This window comes from Rattus rattus, chromosome 1 (assembly GCF_011064425.1).
Source record: "Rattus rattus isolate New Zealand chromosome 1, Rrattus_CSIRO_v1, whole genome shotgun sequence".
In the NCBI taxonomy this organism is placed as follows: Eukaryota; Metazoa; Chordata; class Mammalia; order Rodentia; family Muridae; genus Rattus; species Rattus rattus.
Genome location: NC_046154.1, coordinates 32,660,567 through 32,675,781, shown reverse-complemented (window position 1 = coordinate 32,675,781; position 15,215 = coordinate 32,660,567). Strand labels below are relative to the sequence as shown.

At 50.5% G+C, this 15,215-nt stretch overlaps 1 protein-coding gene across 1 annotated transcript in view; it reads left to right on the top strand.

The window, feature by feature from the left end:
* Positions 1-605: 605 nt before the first annotated feature.
* Grik3 (glutamate ionotropic receptor kainate type subunit 3) overlaps positions 606-15,215 on the top strand; it is an 83,496-nt gene continuing 68,886 nt past the window's right edge. Inside the window, exons 1-2 of the mRNA XM_032898210.1 lie at positions 606-776; positions 11,205-11,462. Of these exons, the coding sequence (XP_032754101.1) occupies positions 641-776; positions 11,205-11,462 (394 nt within the window). The 5' untranslated portion in view covers positions 606-640. The remainder of the gene's footprint in view (positions 777-11,204; positions 11,463-15,215) is intronic.

Genomic DNA, 15,215 nt, shown 5'->3' with positions numbered 1-15,215 from the left:
ACTGTGAATCTTCACCAACACTTTTTCTTTCTTAATTTTTCCTTTGACAAGGAGGCCTTTAGTGCTTCGTTAGCATTAGTGAGTGTGATATTAAGGCTGAGATGAGCCACTGTCGTGTGAATGGAGTGTCTCTCCCGCCAATGTCTTCCTAGACATTTTTTTCTTAATGGCGGTAAACGCTGACTTTTCATGAGACATCTTCCTGAATTTTGCAAGTGAATCGTATTTCCGTCTCCTTTGAACTATTGATGTGGTGGGATGGGATCCGTGGATTCCTGTATATTGAGCTGGTCTTGCATTCTTGAAATAAAACTATGTGGTCATGGTATGTTAGCCTTGTAATATTCTGGTAGGCTCTACTCGCCAAAACTCTATTAAGCATTTTCATAGCAGTATTACGTTGGTAATCTTATTCGGGCCTGTCAGATTTTGCTAGCGGGGATTTGCTAGTTGGGTAAAACGTATACTTTTTGAACATGGGAATTACCCAGGATGGTATTGAACGATGGGGTGAGAGGCCTCGACTGGAAAACCTGAGCGGAGCACCCGTGCTCCCTCCCCATCCCTCCTCCCACACGCAGCTCTGTCATCTCTCACAGGAGGAATCTTTGAGTACGCGGACGGTCCCAACGCCCAGGTCATGAACGCTGAGGAACACGCCTTTCGGTTTTCTGCCAACATCATCAACAGGAACAGAACTCTGCTGCCCAACACGACCCTGACTTACGACATTCAGAGGATTCACTTCCATGACAGTTTTGAGGCCACCAAGAAGGGTGAGTGAGCAGATCTTCACTGTGTGGGCGTGGGGGAGCCTTTCCCACCTGGTCTCGGGGGCACCACTCTGTCTCAGTTTAGATCAGGCTGTACCATCCCCCAGGAGTAGGGGTGGAGCCTGTGAGGAAGTCCCAGGCTAGCCAGGCATGGTCCAGGCTAGCCAGGCCTGGTGCTGTAGCTTGTAATGCCAACCGTAGTGAAGTCGTGGGAAGATCATGAGCTCCAGGCCACCCTGGGCTATGGAGCAAACACAAGGTCAGCCTGGGCTACACAGGGAGATGCTAGGAGACTAGGAAGGGTGCCTGGAAACTGAAGAAAGGGAGAGAGGGGCTGAGATTACCTGAGAGGAAGTCAACAAAGGTCTCAAGGACCTCCGATCCAAACTCCATTTTTCATTTCTATGAGCTTTATTAATGGGCCAATGTTAAAACTATTTACGGTATAGGATGTGCTGTCTGGATACGTGTGTGCCTCGTGGATTGCTCAAATCGGAGGAGCTCACACATCCACTACATCTAGCACGTATCTCTAGCATTTATCATTTCTTTCGGGTAAGAACGCTGAAAACACTCTCTTTCAGCTACTTCGAATGTGCGCCTCATTATTAGTAACCATAGCCACCTTGCTACGGAACTTATTTTATCTCTCACTGGCGTCCAGCTGAAACAGCCGTAGGTCGCGTACGTGTAAAGCAGATACAGCCCGAGAGCGCACCATCTGCCTGCCGTAAAGACTGTATGAGCACAGCGGGCCGCTCAGGGCCTGCAGCAACCTGACCCCAGAGCCTCCAGACGAGCCCTCAAGTCTGACACCGCCCCCCGTAGTCATATAAGTGTGTGCTTTCTGTTGTCTGCAGACTCACTAGAAAGTCCTGACTCACAAAGGCAGGGTGTGATGTGTGCAGTCAAAGTTGTCCCACACCTGAATCCTTACAAAAATAAGAAAAAACCATTGGCCTGAACACGGGGACCCCAATGGAGGAATTAGAGAAAAGACTGAAGGAGCTGAAGGGGATTGCACCACCATAGCAAAAACACCAGTATCAACCAACCAGAGCTCCCAGGGACTAAACCACCAACCAATGAGTACACATGGAGGGACCCATGGCTCCAACCGCATGTGGAGCAAAGGACGGCCTTGCCTGGCATCAGTGGGAGGAAAAGCCCTTAGTCCTGTGAAGGCTCGATTCCCCAATGTAGGGAAGTGCTAGGGCGTTGAGGTGGAAGTGGGAGCATCCTCATAGAAACATGGGGAGGGGAGAGAGGGTACAGGAGAAGGGGGGAAGGGATAACATTTGAAATGTAAATACATAAAACATCCAAGAAAAGTAAAATTATTAAAAAAAACCGGATGTTCCCCATATCTTTGCTAATTAGCACACACATTTAAATTCCACTGCCCAGGGTCTTCAAGCACGCAGGACAGTCGTTTACTTCTCAGTGCCTGGGTGAGCAGCCAGTCTCCAGTGTGCTATATAGCATGCCGGGTGCACAATGGGTTTTTCATTATAATCCTTCTGTTGTTTTGGTTTGGATTGGTTTGCCGCTTTTCCAGGCAGGAATTGTCTGTGTAGCCCTAGCTGTCCTGGAACTCACTGTGTAGACCAGGCTGGCCTCAAACCCAGAGATCCCCCCACCTCTGCCTCCCAAGTGCTGGGATAAAGACGTGCACCGCCACTGCCTGGCTTGTTATTTTCTCTTTAAAACGATTTACTTGTTTTTGGTTCTTGTGTGTGAGCGTTTGCCTGCATGTAGGTTTGAGCGCCACATGCATGCAGCGCCTGCAGAAGCCAGCAGAGGGTGTCAAATCCCCCTGGAAAGGGAGTGTGATCGTGAGCTCTTGTGGGGCTGCTGGGAACGCAGCCCAGCTCCTCTGCTGGGACAGCCAGTGCTCATAATTGCTGAGCCATCTCTATAGCCCCGTTTTAGTGTCTTTTAAAAGACAGATCCTATGCATACACCCATTTGCGTGTTCATACACACAGTGAGCCCTCCAGGCTCATGGACCCTTCAACCAGGAGCCAAAAAAATACTCCGGGGAAGAAAAAAGAAAAGAAAAAAAAAACATTGCTTCTGTACTAAACATATATAGACTTTTCTGTGTCATTTTCCCCAAACAATAAGCACAGCGCCTATTTACAGAGCATTTGCATTGCATTGTGGGACGAGGCGTCTCGAGACTATAGAGCATAAGGCACAGTGTGTGGAAGATATATGCAAATACCAAGCCCCTCTGCGCCAGGGACCCAGCATCTGCCAGTCTGCTATCTGCAGGGGGTCCTGGAACCAATTCCCTGCAGATCCTGAGGGAGACTGCATATCTGAACTATATTTTTACATATATATTTAATTCAAATTCAACTTAAAGGCTTAGATAACTGGAAATAGCTTCCATAGAACCTCAGATTTCCATGGAACCATTTAAAGATCTCGAGCCTACGGAATCTCATTTCCAAAATGACTAGGTCATCTTTTCCGAAATGTGATATCATAGCCCATCAAAGCTCATATCACAATTTTTACTTAAATCGTTGTGTTTTAATGTACTTTCTCTTCTCCCTCATATCACTGAAGGGGACACTTTCTTCAGATATCTGATCTATTCCTGGGGCACCTGAAGGGCCAGGGACTACAGTAACTGCTCAGCGCAGTGACTGTTGAGTGAATTAATGAACCATGAGAACCTAAGAAACGTTGTCTCGGGCCCCTATAAACTGAGTTTAGGGGTTAACATCATCTGTGTCTGTTATGCTGGCTGAGGCTCGCCCATCTCTCAAAAGAGTTTCTCATCTTCAGGCCATTTGATCTCCTGGGCTGCCAGGCGCAGAGAGGCCAGGATGCTACCTGTTCATGGCTCTGTTTCCAAAGCCCCACTGTGGGGCTTCCGAGCACAGGAAGTCTGCAGAGTGTGGCTGTAGAGCCAGAGTGTCCAAGCTGGCTTCCCAGCAACTCCCACCTCATCCGTGTTGGACAAAATGCCTCAGTCCCCTACGACGTGACATGGTGCCTCTGTTAAATGCCCCGGACTGTGTCTGACACTCTAAACAGTGGGATTTGGCTCTGGGTACACTTGGTTCCTGTTTGCCACCCACAGGGCCATCAGGGCAGGGCTCAACTCCCACAGGGCTTTCCCTATTATCCCTACACACACACACACACACACACACACACACACACACACACACACACACACACACACACACCCATCATGTGTGCCTAAGGTCAGAGGCTCCAAGGTGTTGAGCTGTTCTGTTTGACATTCACGAGCTTTATTCTACCCTAGCTTAGTCTGGAGCCCCACCTCTGGTCTTTTTGCTTGTTCCCAACCTACCCTGCCACCGGCACCAGAAAAGCAAAGGATCCGTCTTCCTGCCACGCTCAAATGACTACATATAGGATCAGATCTATTCACAGAAACTTTGGGACTCAGCGAGGGCTGGAGTCACATCAGAGGTCCTCATAGGTTCACCAGCCCAGGGGGTATGCCGTCTAACTAGTGATGCTTCGTGACTGTGGGAAGGGGTGTGTGTGAGGATGTGTGTGTTTCTGTCTCTTTCACTAGGCTACTGTTAATGTTTCGTTACTCTACTACATAACTTAGTTTGCTTTATGTTGCTGTGCTAAAAGCATTGATCAAATCCAATTCAGAGGGAAGCCGAGGCAGAGATCAGAGGCAGGAGCTGAAGCAGAAACCACGCTTACTGTCTCTCTTTCTGCGCTCAGCCTGCTTTCTTAAACCACAGAGGACCACCTTCCAGGAGCGACGCCACCCACAGTGGGCTGGGCCCTCTTACATCATCAATCAAGACAACAGGCCTGTCTGATGGGGGCAGTTACATAGTTGTTATTAACTTCCTCCCAGGTTTCTCTAGTTTAGGTAAAGTTGACAAAACTAACCAGCTCACCTATCCTGTACCTACACCTAGGGTGCCCAATGCCACTACTAATGGTTTGATCCAATATACAAATGAGAGAAAAGTATGAACGAATTCCTGGTGTGCTGAACTCAGTTAGATTCCTCCTGATAATCTCAGTGGGAGACGAACCTTCACCCTCTACAGGTCACAGCCAAGATATCAAGAAGTCTCGTCAAAGGACCAACAGCTACTATAGAAGGAGGCACTAGCCGGAGGGTTTCCTGGAGTAGGAGGTGTCTAAATGGTGCTCTGAAGGATGGTTGGAAACAGTATGGGGAGGGTAACCTGGCAAGCAGGGGGCATGTTGTATGATGGCCAGTCTATGCACTTGAGTAACCCTGGGTGAGCATTTGCCGTGTGGCAGAAGTTAGGGATCACAGGCTGAGAAAGGCTGAGGGGGCCGGTCCCTGCTACTGCAAGATTTCCATTTGTCTTTATGTCTGGAAATCTGGTCCCAGACCTGGAAACTTCAGGAAATGAGGCAGGAGAGGAGAGTACAACCTTGGCTTGGCCAGAGAGTACTCAGAAGAAACAAACCTGTCTAAGCCAAATCAAGCCAGCACCCTGGCACCCAGATCAAGCCAGAGACCAGGCAAGCTCGTCTAGGCCCATGTGGCCATGCTACCTATGTGTGGCTGCCACCGCTCTGTGCTGTTGCCATGCACTGACTTGGCCTGGCCTCGGAGGTCCCAGGGTCAGAATCACTCAGTATCTGTATTTTGAGCATCACTTATTGGGTCTCACACCCTGTGCCTGACGGTCGTCTGTACGGTTGGACGGGCAGCACTCCTCAGTCCTGTGCTTAGGTCAGCATTCCACTAGAGGACTCAGACCTTTTGAAAACCACACCTCACTCTCTGTGATTCCTTAGGTCGCTCCCACTCCGGAGTTCCTAATGCAGTGTTTCTGTGAACAGCCAGGTGTTTATCTTCCAGGGCAGGGATACCCAGTTCGTCGAGTTTGTGTTTAGGAGTTGAAGTATGAGGTCACCATGTACAGCCAGACAGTTTCATAGGTGGTCACACAAGTCTGCATTCCCACAGCAATGCACAAGGCTGACAGATGCTCTACCTCTGTGCGACATGCAGGGAGGGCAGTTAGACGTTTTAAGACTTTGACCACTCTGCTCGATTTGTGAAGTGGTTGTCTTATTGTGATTTTCTTACATATCTATCTGATGATGAGGCAGCGGAAATATCTTTTAATGGGGAAAGGCCTCCTGGCACTCCATGCAGGAGGAGGAACTAATTCAGCCAGAACAGGTGGGGTAGCAGGCACTAGATTTTGTGCTTCCGTGTCCCCTTGCCCCATAAGACCTAACATGCTTCACTCTGCTAATCTGAATGTTGAATAACTCATTTGAATATTCCTTTTCTCTTTTTTAGAACCTTTCAGTGACCTTTTTAAAATTGAGCTGTTTGTCATTTCCTTGTTGATTTAAAGGAGTTCTTTGCATATTCTGATAAGAGCCATTTTGGGGCAGTGTGAATATATACATTTCTATATGTACTGTATTAATTATGTGTGGGGTTGTCTTTAATACTCTGTTAGCAATTATATCTCGTGTGTGAGAAGCAAAGTCCTTAATTGTAGGAAGTCTGATTTGTTAATAATGCACTTTGTGTGTTCTGGTTGAGAGGTCTCTTGTCTATCCTAAACACAGTCTCCCTTGTTTTCTTCTAGGAGTTCTGTGGTCGTGTCTTTTGTGTATGGCTCTCTGATCTGTCTTAAGTGATTTTCTGTGCATGGTTGAGACGTGACTGTTGTGATTTGTTTCTTGGGCACGACACCCAAAGCAATGCTTGGGTGTATCTATACATCTGCCGAGCCTCGTGCCAGAAGGATGTCTCTCTTCTCTCTTTACCCATTCTTCTGTTAAAAACAAAAAGCTGAAGATGGACAAAGGGACCGTCTACATGAGACAGACAGATTGGCCCATAATTAGACAATGGGATTTTAATCAGCCATAAAGGAACAGACTCACGTAGGAGTGGAGCCCTGTGGTAGAGAGCTTCTCTGGCATGTTGCTCTGGGTTCCAACACATGCGTGCGCACACGCACACACACACACTCACACACACACACCACACACACCTCACAAACACACCCACACACACCACACCCACACACTCCCAAACACACACACACACCCACACCACACATCCACCCACCCACTCACACACTCACACACATATTTGCATACACTCTAGCATACACACATGCACACACACCTGCACACACTCACACACTCATACACACACACACACACACACACTCACACACACACACACACACACACACACACACACACACACACACACACACACCACACACACACACCACACACACACACACACACACACACACACACACACACACACACACACACACCACAAACACACACACACACACACACAAACACACACACACACACACCACCACACACACACATGGCCCACATACACACATACACACACAGAGACAGACAGACACAGAGGCACAGAGACACAGAGAGAAAGAGACAGAGACAGAGATGTAGGCAGGGGGTACTTTAGTCTGTGGCCTCTCTCTCGGTTTTTCAAACCTGTCAGCCATCCACCCTGTTCCACAGATGGAAGCAGCTCTGTCTGCTGTCTGTTGGTCCCAGGCAGTTCTCTAGACCAACTCCCACAGCATCCCCCGTCTTCCCCGGGAGCTGCGCTCCCCTCTGGCCTGTACTTGTTTTGCTCTTTGATTTTCTAGGCTGCGTTCCTTAGAAGCTTCATTAGGACCCTTCCAAGAAGATGCACTTAGGCCTAATTCTGAGGAATCCAGTGATAATCAATTGTTTCCAGATGGAAATTGCCGCCACCATTCCCTCCCACCCCCTGAGCTGGACCCAGCCACCTTAAGTCATGTGGGGCAAGGGGACACAGCAACACAAAACCTGGCACCTGCTACCCCAGCAGCTCCGGCTGAATCAGTCCTTCCTCCTGCTTGAGGCCCAGGAGGCCTTTTCCCCATTAAAAGGAACTTTCACTATTGCCTTTATTTTGAAATGTTTTGTGGAAAATTAAAAGAAGAGAGTCTGCCAAGCAGGCTCCGAGCCAGCAGCCCAGAAAGCACTGTGTTTCCTTCCAAGCCTGTCCAGAGCAGGCTGGAATCGACCCAGCGCTCCCCGGACTCCTCTGCCTGCACTTATTCTCTGGGTGGCTCAATGCCTTTTAAGACACAAATTGATTGGGATAATTTCAGCTATAACTACAATTGCCAAGGAAGGGGGGATGTATTCAGGCTGGGGCCTCCTACAATGACTGCAAACCATCACGTTACTGTAAAACGACCAGAAAATGGGTTCAAAATTGAAGCCACAAATAATGTAATTACTGCGGTGTATGCACAGGACTGCCAGGACCAGGTTGGCTGCCGCCTTGGAAACATCTGGAAGCAGTGCTGCTGTTGTCGCTGCCATGATAACCCCTGTCCTGGGCCTGGTGGATAGGAAAGCTCTCCCATCCTGGAGGCTCCTCAGAGGCTGGAAGAAACATGCAGGGACTAGAAAACAGATGTAGAGATGGGACACAGAAAGAAGAAGTGGAGATGGGGAAGGAGCCCACATAGGTCTAGGCTCTGCACCGTTGGGAGAATGGGGTCCAGTGTGAATATTGCTATCACCCTTGACCACCACAGACGGCAGCACCACAGTTCTTGTCACCCCTGTCCAGGCTGTCACCTCCATCTCTGCCTCTATTGCCATCACCTCCATCATTGCTATGACAACATCTTCATCCACTGGTACTGTGGTCCCCAGCAGCCCCATCCCACTCACTGGTACTGTGGTCCACTGCAGCCCAATCCCACTCACTGGTGCTGTGGTCCACTGCAGCCCCATCCCACTCACTGGTACTGTGGTCCACTGCAGCCCCATCCCACTGGTACTGTGGTCCACTGCAGCCCCATCCCACTGGTACTGTGGTCCACTGCAGCCCCATCCCACTGGTACCGTGGTCCACTGCAGCCCCATCCCACTGGTACCGTGGTCCACTGCAGCCCCATCCCACTGGTACCGTGGTCCACTGCAGCCCCATCCCACTGGTACTGTGGTCCACTGCAGCCCCATCCCACTGGTACTGTGGTCCACTGCAGCCCCATCCCACTGGTACTGTGGTCCACTGCAGCCCCATCCCACTGGTACTGTGGTCCCCTGCAGCCCCATCCCACCCCCCACTCGTTCCGTGGACCACTGCAGCCCCCACCCACTGGTACCGTGGCCCACTGCAGCCCCATCCCACTGGTACCGTGGTCCACTGCAGCCCCATCCCACTGGTACCGTGGTCCACTGCAGCCCCATCCCACTGGTACTGTGGTCCACTGCAGCCCCATCCCACTGGTACTGTGGTCCACTGCAGCCCCATCCCACTGGTACTGTGATCCCCAGCAGCCCCATCCCACTGGTGCTGTGGTCCACTGCAGCCCCATCCCACTGGTACTGTGATCCCCAGCAGCCCCATCCCACTGGTGCTGTGGTCCACTGCAGCCCCATCCCACTGGTACTGCAGCCCCATCCCACTGGTACTGTAGTCCACTGCAGCCCCATCCCACTGCACTGTGGTCCCTGCATCCCACTGGTGCTGTGGTCCACTGCAGCCCCATCCCACTGGTGCTGTGGTCCACTGCAGCCCTATCCCACTGGTGCTGTGGTCCCCAGCAGCCCCATCCCACTGGTACTGTGTTCCGCTGCAGCACCGTTCCTAGCTCCCCTTCTCTGTCCACTCACATCTCTTTCCATCCTTGCTGGCTCCATCTCTGTGACTGTAGTGCCATTGACATCTCTATCACCAGAACTGTCCTCTGCACCAACACCAGTATCTCAACACTAGCTTCTACACCATACACTCTGTGCCTGGTCTGCTGCCCCCTGTCTCAGTCAAACATTGATGCTCAGCCCTTGGTCCAGGACAGGAGCATCACGAAAGGGGCACACTGTACAGATGGAAGGTATGCTGCAGCCTTGGTAACCTGTTTCAAGGTCAGAGCAGAATGGAGACCCATGAGGCAGGGTTTTTGGAGCAGTGCAGGGGAATGACACAAGTCATTCCATCAAGTCTTCAGTCTGAGCATCCTAGCAAAGTTGTCTATTCTTTTTTTAAAAAGTTATCAACATTTGGTGGGGGTAGTGGTACACACACATGCACCATGCTTGTGCATGCCTGTATGTAAAAGAGGAGTGATGGAATGGGGACTGCCGCATTCATCATGGTAGGAGGATAAACAGAAAATTTGTTTAACAATGTGCCAGCCTTCCTAACGCTGCAGTATTTAGTTTTGGAGGATATTTAAAGCAAAGTCTCCATGGGGTATAGTGCTTAGGGGGTGTGGGGATTTGAGCTACTATTAAAGGCTGGGCAGTGATGGCTTCCCTAATAAAACCTTGCAGATGCAGAGACCTGGGGGAAAGGAGAGGGTCAGATGGATAGCTCAGGGAATGAGTGAGTGTTCTCACTGGGCTTGGGGAATGTCCTGGAAGTCAGCGGGAAGGCTGTGAGGGACAAAGACAAGGGTGAGAGATAGAGTAGGGAAGTAGCTGTGATCCTAGGAACAGGGGTGAAGAAAAGTTGCAGTAAGTAGAGCCACACAGAAGGTTCATTCTGGCTGTTAAAATTCTGAAGAGATGACAAGGAGGGTGGCTGACATCTAATGCAGAAAAATGACAGTGGTGCCTTGGCTCAGGTGGGCATGGTAGGGTAGCATCTATACCTGCTTAGCCTCTGGGTATGTCTGTTGTTTTAATTAAGTTAATAGATGTGGGAAGGCACAGTCCACTGTGGGTGGCACCACTCCCTAGACAGAGGCTCCTAAACTGTGTAAGAGAAATTGAACTGAACACAGGCAAGCAAGTGAATATGAATGTATTCATTTCTCTCAGCTCTTGACAGTGGATGTGATGCAAGTAGTTGTCTGAAGTCACTGCTAGGATTTCCCCACTACCATGGACCTGGAACTGGGAACTGTGAGCTGAAGGAAACCCTTTCTCTCCTGAGTTTCTTTTAAGGTGTCTTATCACTGCAACAGAAATGAAGATAGACAGAGGTCTAAGAAGCATCTTGAATATCCAGATGATATCACTGAAAGAAAAGGGAGATGTTCATATCAGATCTTAGGGAGCAGGCCAGGATGGAAGGCTAAGCTGGAGTCCCCAGTCAGTAGTTGTTTGCTTCCTGTTTATCTGGAAGCTGTGATGCCACTTACAAAGACATCATGGTTGAGTAGCATGGTTACTGGGCCAGTGCGCTCCACAACTGGCCTTATAATTATCTCTCTTTACGTCCCTTGTGTCAGATGAAGGAGAGTGACTGTTACAACCCCATTGCTCAGATGGAGAAACTGAGACTTATGAGTTGGCCTCACACATACACCCCCTCAGGGTTCCTCTGGCTCTTTTCCCCACAGGTCTATGCGAATCTCAAAATCACTGCCCACTCCCAGTGCACATAGCACCTCACTGACCCCGTGTCACCCTCTTCTGTTGTAGCCTGTGACCAGTTGGCGCTCGGTGTGGTAGCCATCTTTGGGCCATCCCAGGGCTCCTGCACCAATGCCGTCCAGTCCATCTGCAATGCCTTGGAGGTTCCTCACATCCAACTGCGCTGGAAGCACCACCCCCTGGACAACAAGGACACCTTCTACGTGAACCTCTACCCCGACTACGCCTCTCTCAGCCACGCCATCCTCGACTTGGTCCAGTCCCTCAAGTGGCGGTCAGCCACCGTAGTCTATGATGACAGTACAGGTGGGTGGCTAGACCTGCCAAGGCTTGGGTAGGGGGTAAGGGTAAGGGAGCAGAGCCCCAAGATTAGTGTTGTCTGCTTGCCTAGCACAGCTGTCTCTGAAGAGAAAGTCCCATTGTATACCAGACACCAACAGCAACCAGTTATACTGACACTTGCTCCCTGGGGTCCCTTATACCCCACCCCCCACAGCAGTCATGCACACCTTATTCAACCCCAGTCTGGCTCACACCTGACTCCCCTGCCCCGCACGCCTGCATCATCCTCTGCAGCAGAGCTCTGAGACCTGTGCTTGGCGCATGCGTGCTGAGCATTGACCTGGGCTAACACTTTCATGGCCACCCAACACCCGCCCACACTCTTACCTCCCTACCCTCCCAAATGCAGGAGGCGTGTATTCTCTGCACCCATTCACAGTTTGCTCGCAGTTTGCTCTCAGGGTGACCTGCTGTGCAGTGTGTCTGGGCTGTGTGTAAATCCCAGCTCTCCTGCCTGCTGGCTAACTTGCCAGTCTGTGCCCTCAGCTCCTCACGGGGAAGCTATGGAATAAAGAGGGAAGAACGCATGTTAGAAGCCTGGATGGAAGTCAGGGGAAGGTTAGCTACTGATCCTGCCCACACCTGCACACAGCACCCCGCCCCCATTTCTTTGCCTTCCCTCAGACACTCATGTAGAACTGTGCTCTTAAACCTGCTTCCTGTCTACTGACATGACTGCGGACCCCAGCTAAGCCAGGCCTGTAGAAATGGGCTCCAGGCTTGGGTCTCATCCTCTAGGGAGGAGGAAGGAAATGCCTGGTCTCTGAATTTCAGCTGATGTTGGACTCCCTCCCATCTCTTTTCCCCTCCCCCTTCCCCTGCCCTCTCCCCCTCCCTCCCTCTCCCTGGTGCAGAGGCACTGGTCTGGCACATGTGCCCTGCCTGCCCACCTGGAGTCATATCAACACACATTCCTCTTCACCCAGCCTGCTTAGCCCAGTCCTGCCCAGCCATCTAAAACTACCATGGTACTTACTTCCAGAACTTTCTTTAGTATCGTGTGTTACCCTTTACTACCCAAGTCCTGGACCCTTTGGGGTGAGCTTAGAACAGATAGTCACTAGGGGATCCAGCCAACATTCTGGATCTTTCCTTTGGACCTTGTGATCTGCGTCAAATCCCCGGCCACTGTCTTGGCTAAATGTGCATTACGGGTGAACAAGGGAGGGCCGGGAGAGGAGAAGCACTGGCCAAGCCACCTTCATCTTCAGCCACCTTTTGGGAGGTTCACTCTCTGAAGACAGAGCAGGCAGAACTCCAGATGTGTGCACAGGAGAGACTGCAGTGTGCACCACACAAGTCAAGGAGTGCCAGAATCATCTCATTTATTTTCACAAATCTCTCAGTGACCCTACGTGGTGGTAAATCAGAAACAAGGCAACCGATTCAGCAAGGTAACAGACCCTGCCCACTGTCAGCCGCTAGTATCACAGCCCGCACTATCCTTCAGGTCTGTCTGAGCCCAAGGCCACTGTGTTAGTTAGCACCAAGGGAGTCCCGCCCCCTCTCCCCCCCACCCCACCCCCAAAGACTTGAATCTCAAGACAATTCTTAGCCCAGCCTCTTCAGAGACAGTGACCTTGGCGAGTCACTTTAACCCATCTGGCCTGGCTCTCCTGTGTGTATCAAGAGGTAGAGCATCCAGCCTTAAAAAGCCCTCCAGCACTCGGCTACCTGCAGCTCTGAGTTAGCTCTTGATTACCTCCTAATGGGGGCCAGGAGTGGCAGCATGGAAGCCCACAGACAGAATGATCAGGATACTGTTTGTCCATCTTAGAGTCCCATAAACAGCTGCAGACTTACATGCAGTCCTCAGAAGCTGTCCCCTGAGATCCCAGCTTGAGGCTCTGTCACCACCGGGCAACACTCCACAGTGTCCAGTCCCCTCTAACTTCCCTGCAACATGGTGGTCTTATCTAAACCAGTGGTTCTCAACCTCCCTGATGCTGGGACCCTTTAACTAGACTTCCTCATGCTGTTGTGACGCCACCACCACCACCACCATAAAATGGTTTCGTTGCTACTTCATATCCATAATTTTGCTGCTATTCTGAATTGTCATGTAAAGAGCAGATATGCAGGATATCTGATCAGAGGACCCCTGTAGGGGTAGCAACCACAGGTTGAGAGCCTCTATAAAAACATTTGTCTGTGAACCCGTTTCTGCTTCCAGACCGTAGGTTCTTTGTGCCTCTAGGACTTAGCACAGGGGTTGACACAACATGGACACTTTAAAAGCATTGGCTGACCTGACTTGGGGTGAGTTGAAATCATCCGGAATTAAACTCTAATATGCCTTGCAAGAAATGGTTTAAGGGTGCAGAAATGAAGGTGCCACAACCCTATTTTTTTTTTGAGGACTTAATCATATTCTAGGAGAGCAGATGCCCGGCTCTAGGGCACGGGTGACGCTTGGCCATCGGAGCTGAGAGTCAAATGGCAATGACAGAGCTCCAGACACCTGGGTTGGGAGAGAGCTTTGTGTCCTTGACTGCTATGTGCTGGTTTACCAGAGAAGGGGAGAGATTTGCCCTGGGCCTTGAAGATAGATGGACAGAACAGGGCATGTCACGGGCATAGCAGGTGAAAGGGACAGTGTGAGTAGAGGAGGTGGGGTGATGTGGGGGAGCAGGGGGAGCAGCGGTGGTGGGGCGGGGGGTGGTTTGGAGAAGCCAGCCTAAGTGTGGAGTGTGAGCAGGGAAAACAGCACAGACTGGATTCACCTGGCTGTGCAGGTCTGACATCCGGCCTCAGGCTTCAGACTTTATGTTGTGAGTAATGAGCACCACTGAGTGCTGAGGAATGTGGCCCTGGGATAATGAAAACCGAGTTTCCTCAGACACCCCAGAGAGCAGCGTGTGAGGAGGGCTGGAAACAGAGCAAAAAGCTGGGGGTGGAGTTGGGACCCCAAAGGAACAAAGGGGGCCAGACTTCATTTACTTCAAGGGATTGCTCGAAGAGAACTTGGGAGCAGACGAGAAGAAACAGATGTGGACAGGATGGTAGAGTGGGCAGAGCCGATGCTGGCTTGAGTCATTACCCAGGAGCTCAGGGCTTCCAGGATGGGTGAGGTGGGAGGGCATAGCTTTGCAAAGAGGTTAGCAGGCGCCATGCTAGTGGCACCACGCAGAGCTCACGGTTAAGCCTGGAGCTTCTGGTCTTTCAGCCCCAGCTCTACCCACAGATCCTTGTCACTTGATCCTCAGCCTTGATGGCCTGGAATTGACAGTGACTTCTAGATGATATCTTCCCCTCCGTTTTTTTCCCCTTGTACAAGATGCTAAAAATCCAACCCAAGTCCTTGGGCACTCTAGGCCAGCGCCGTACCACCGAGATGCATCCCAGTAACCCCACTCTCCTGTAATCTGATTAACCGTTCCAAAGAGAAAAAGTGGGACAGCCATGACTTCATTTCTTCACCTTCCCAGTGCCCAATATACTTTTTTTTCTTACAGTATTTCATTAGCATTTAATTCAGTTTGATTTTCAATTTGTCTCAATTCAGTTCAGTTTAAAAAGTACTTAGAGCAGAGGCAATGAGATAAGGGGTTTAGTCAAGAAAACAATGGGTTCTAGGATTCAGAGTTGCCCTGAAGAACACAGCATTCAAAAATAGACAGTGGGAAGCAGAAGCCCTCTAACCAAGACATTTCCCCAGGCTGGACCACCATGTGGTGGGAAGCACAATGGACTCGGCCAGCTCTGGCTTTGTTGGGG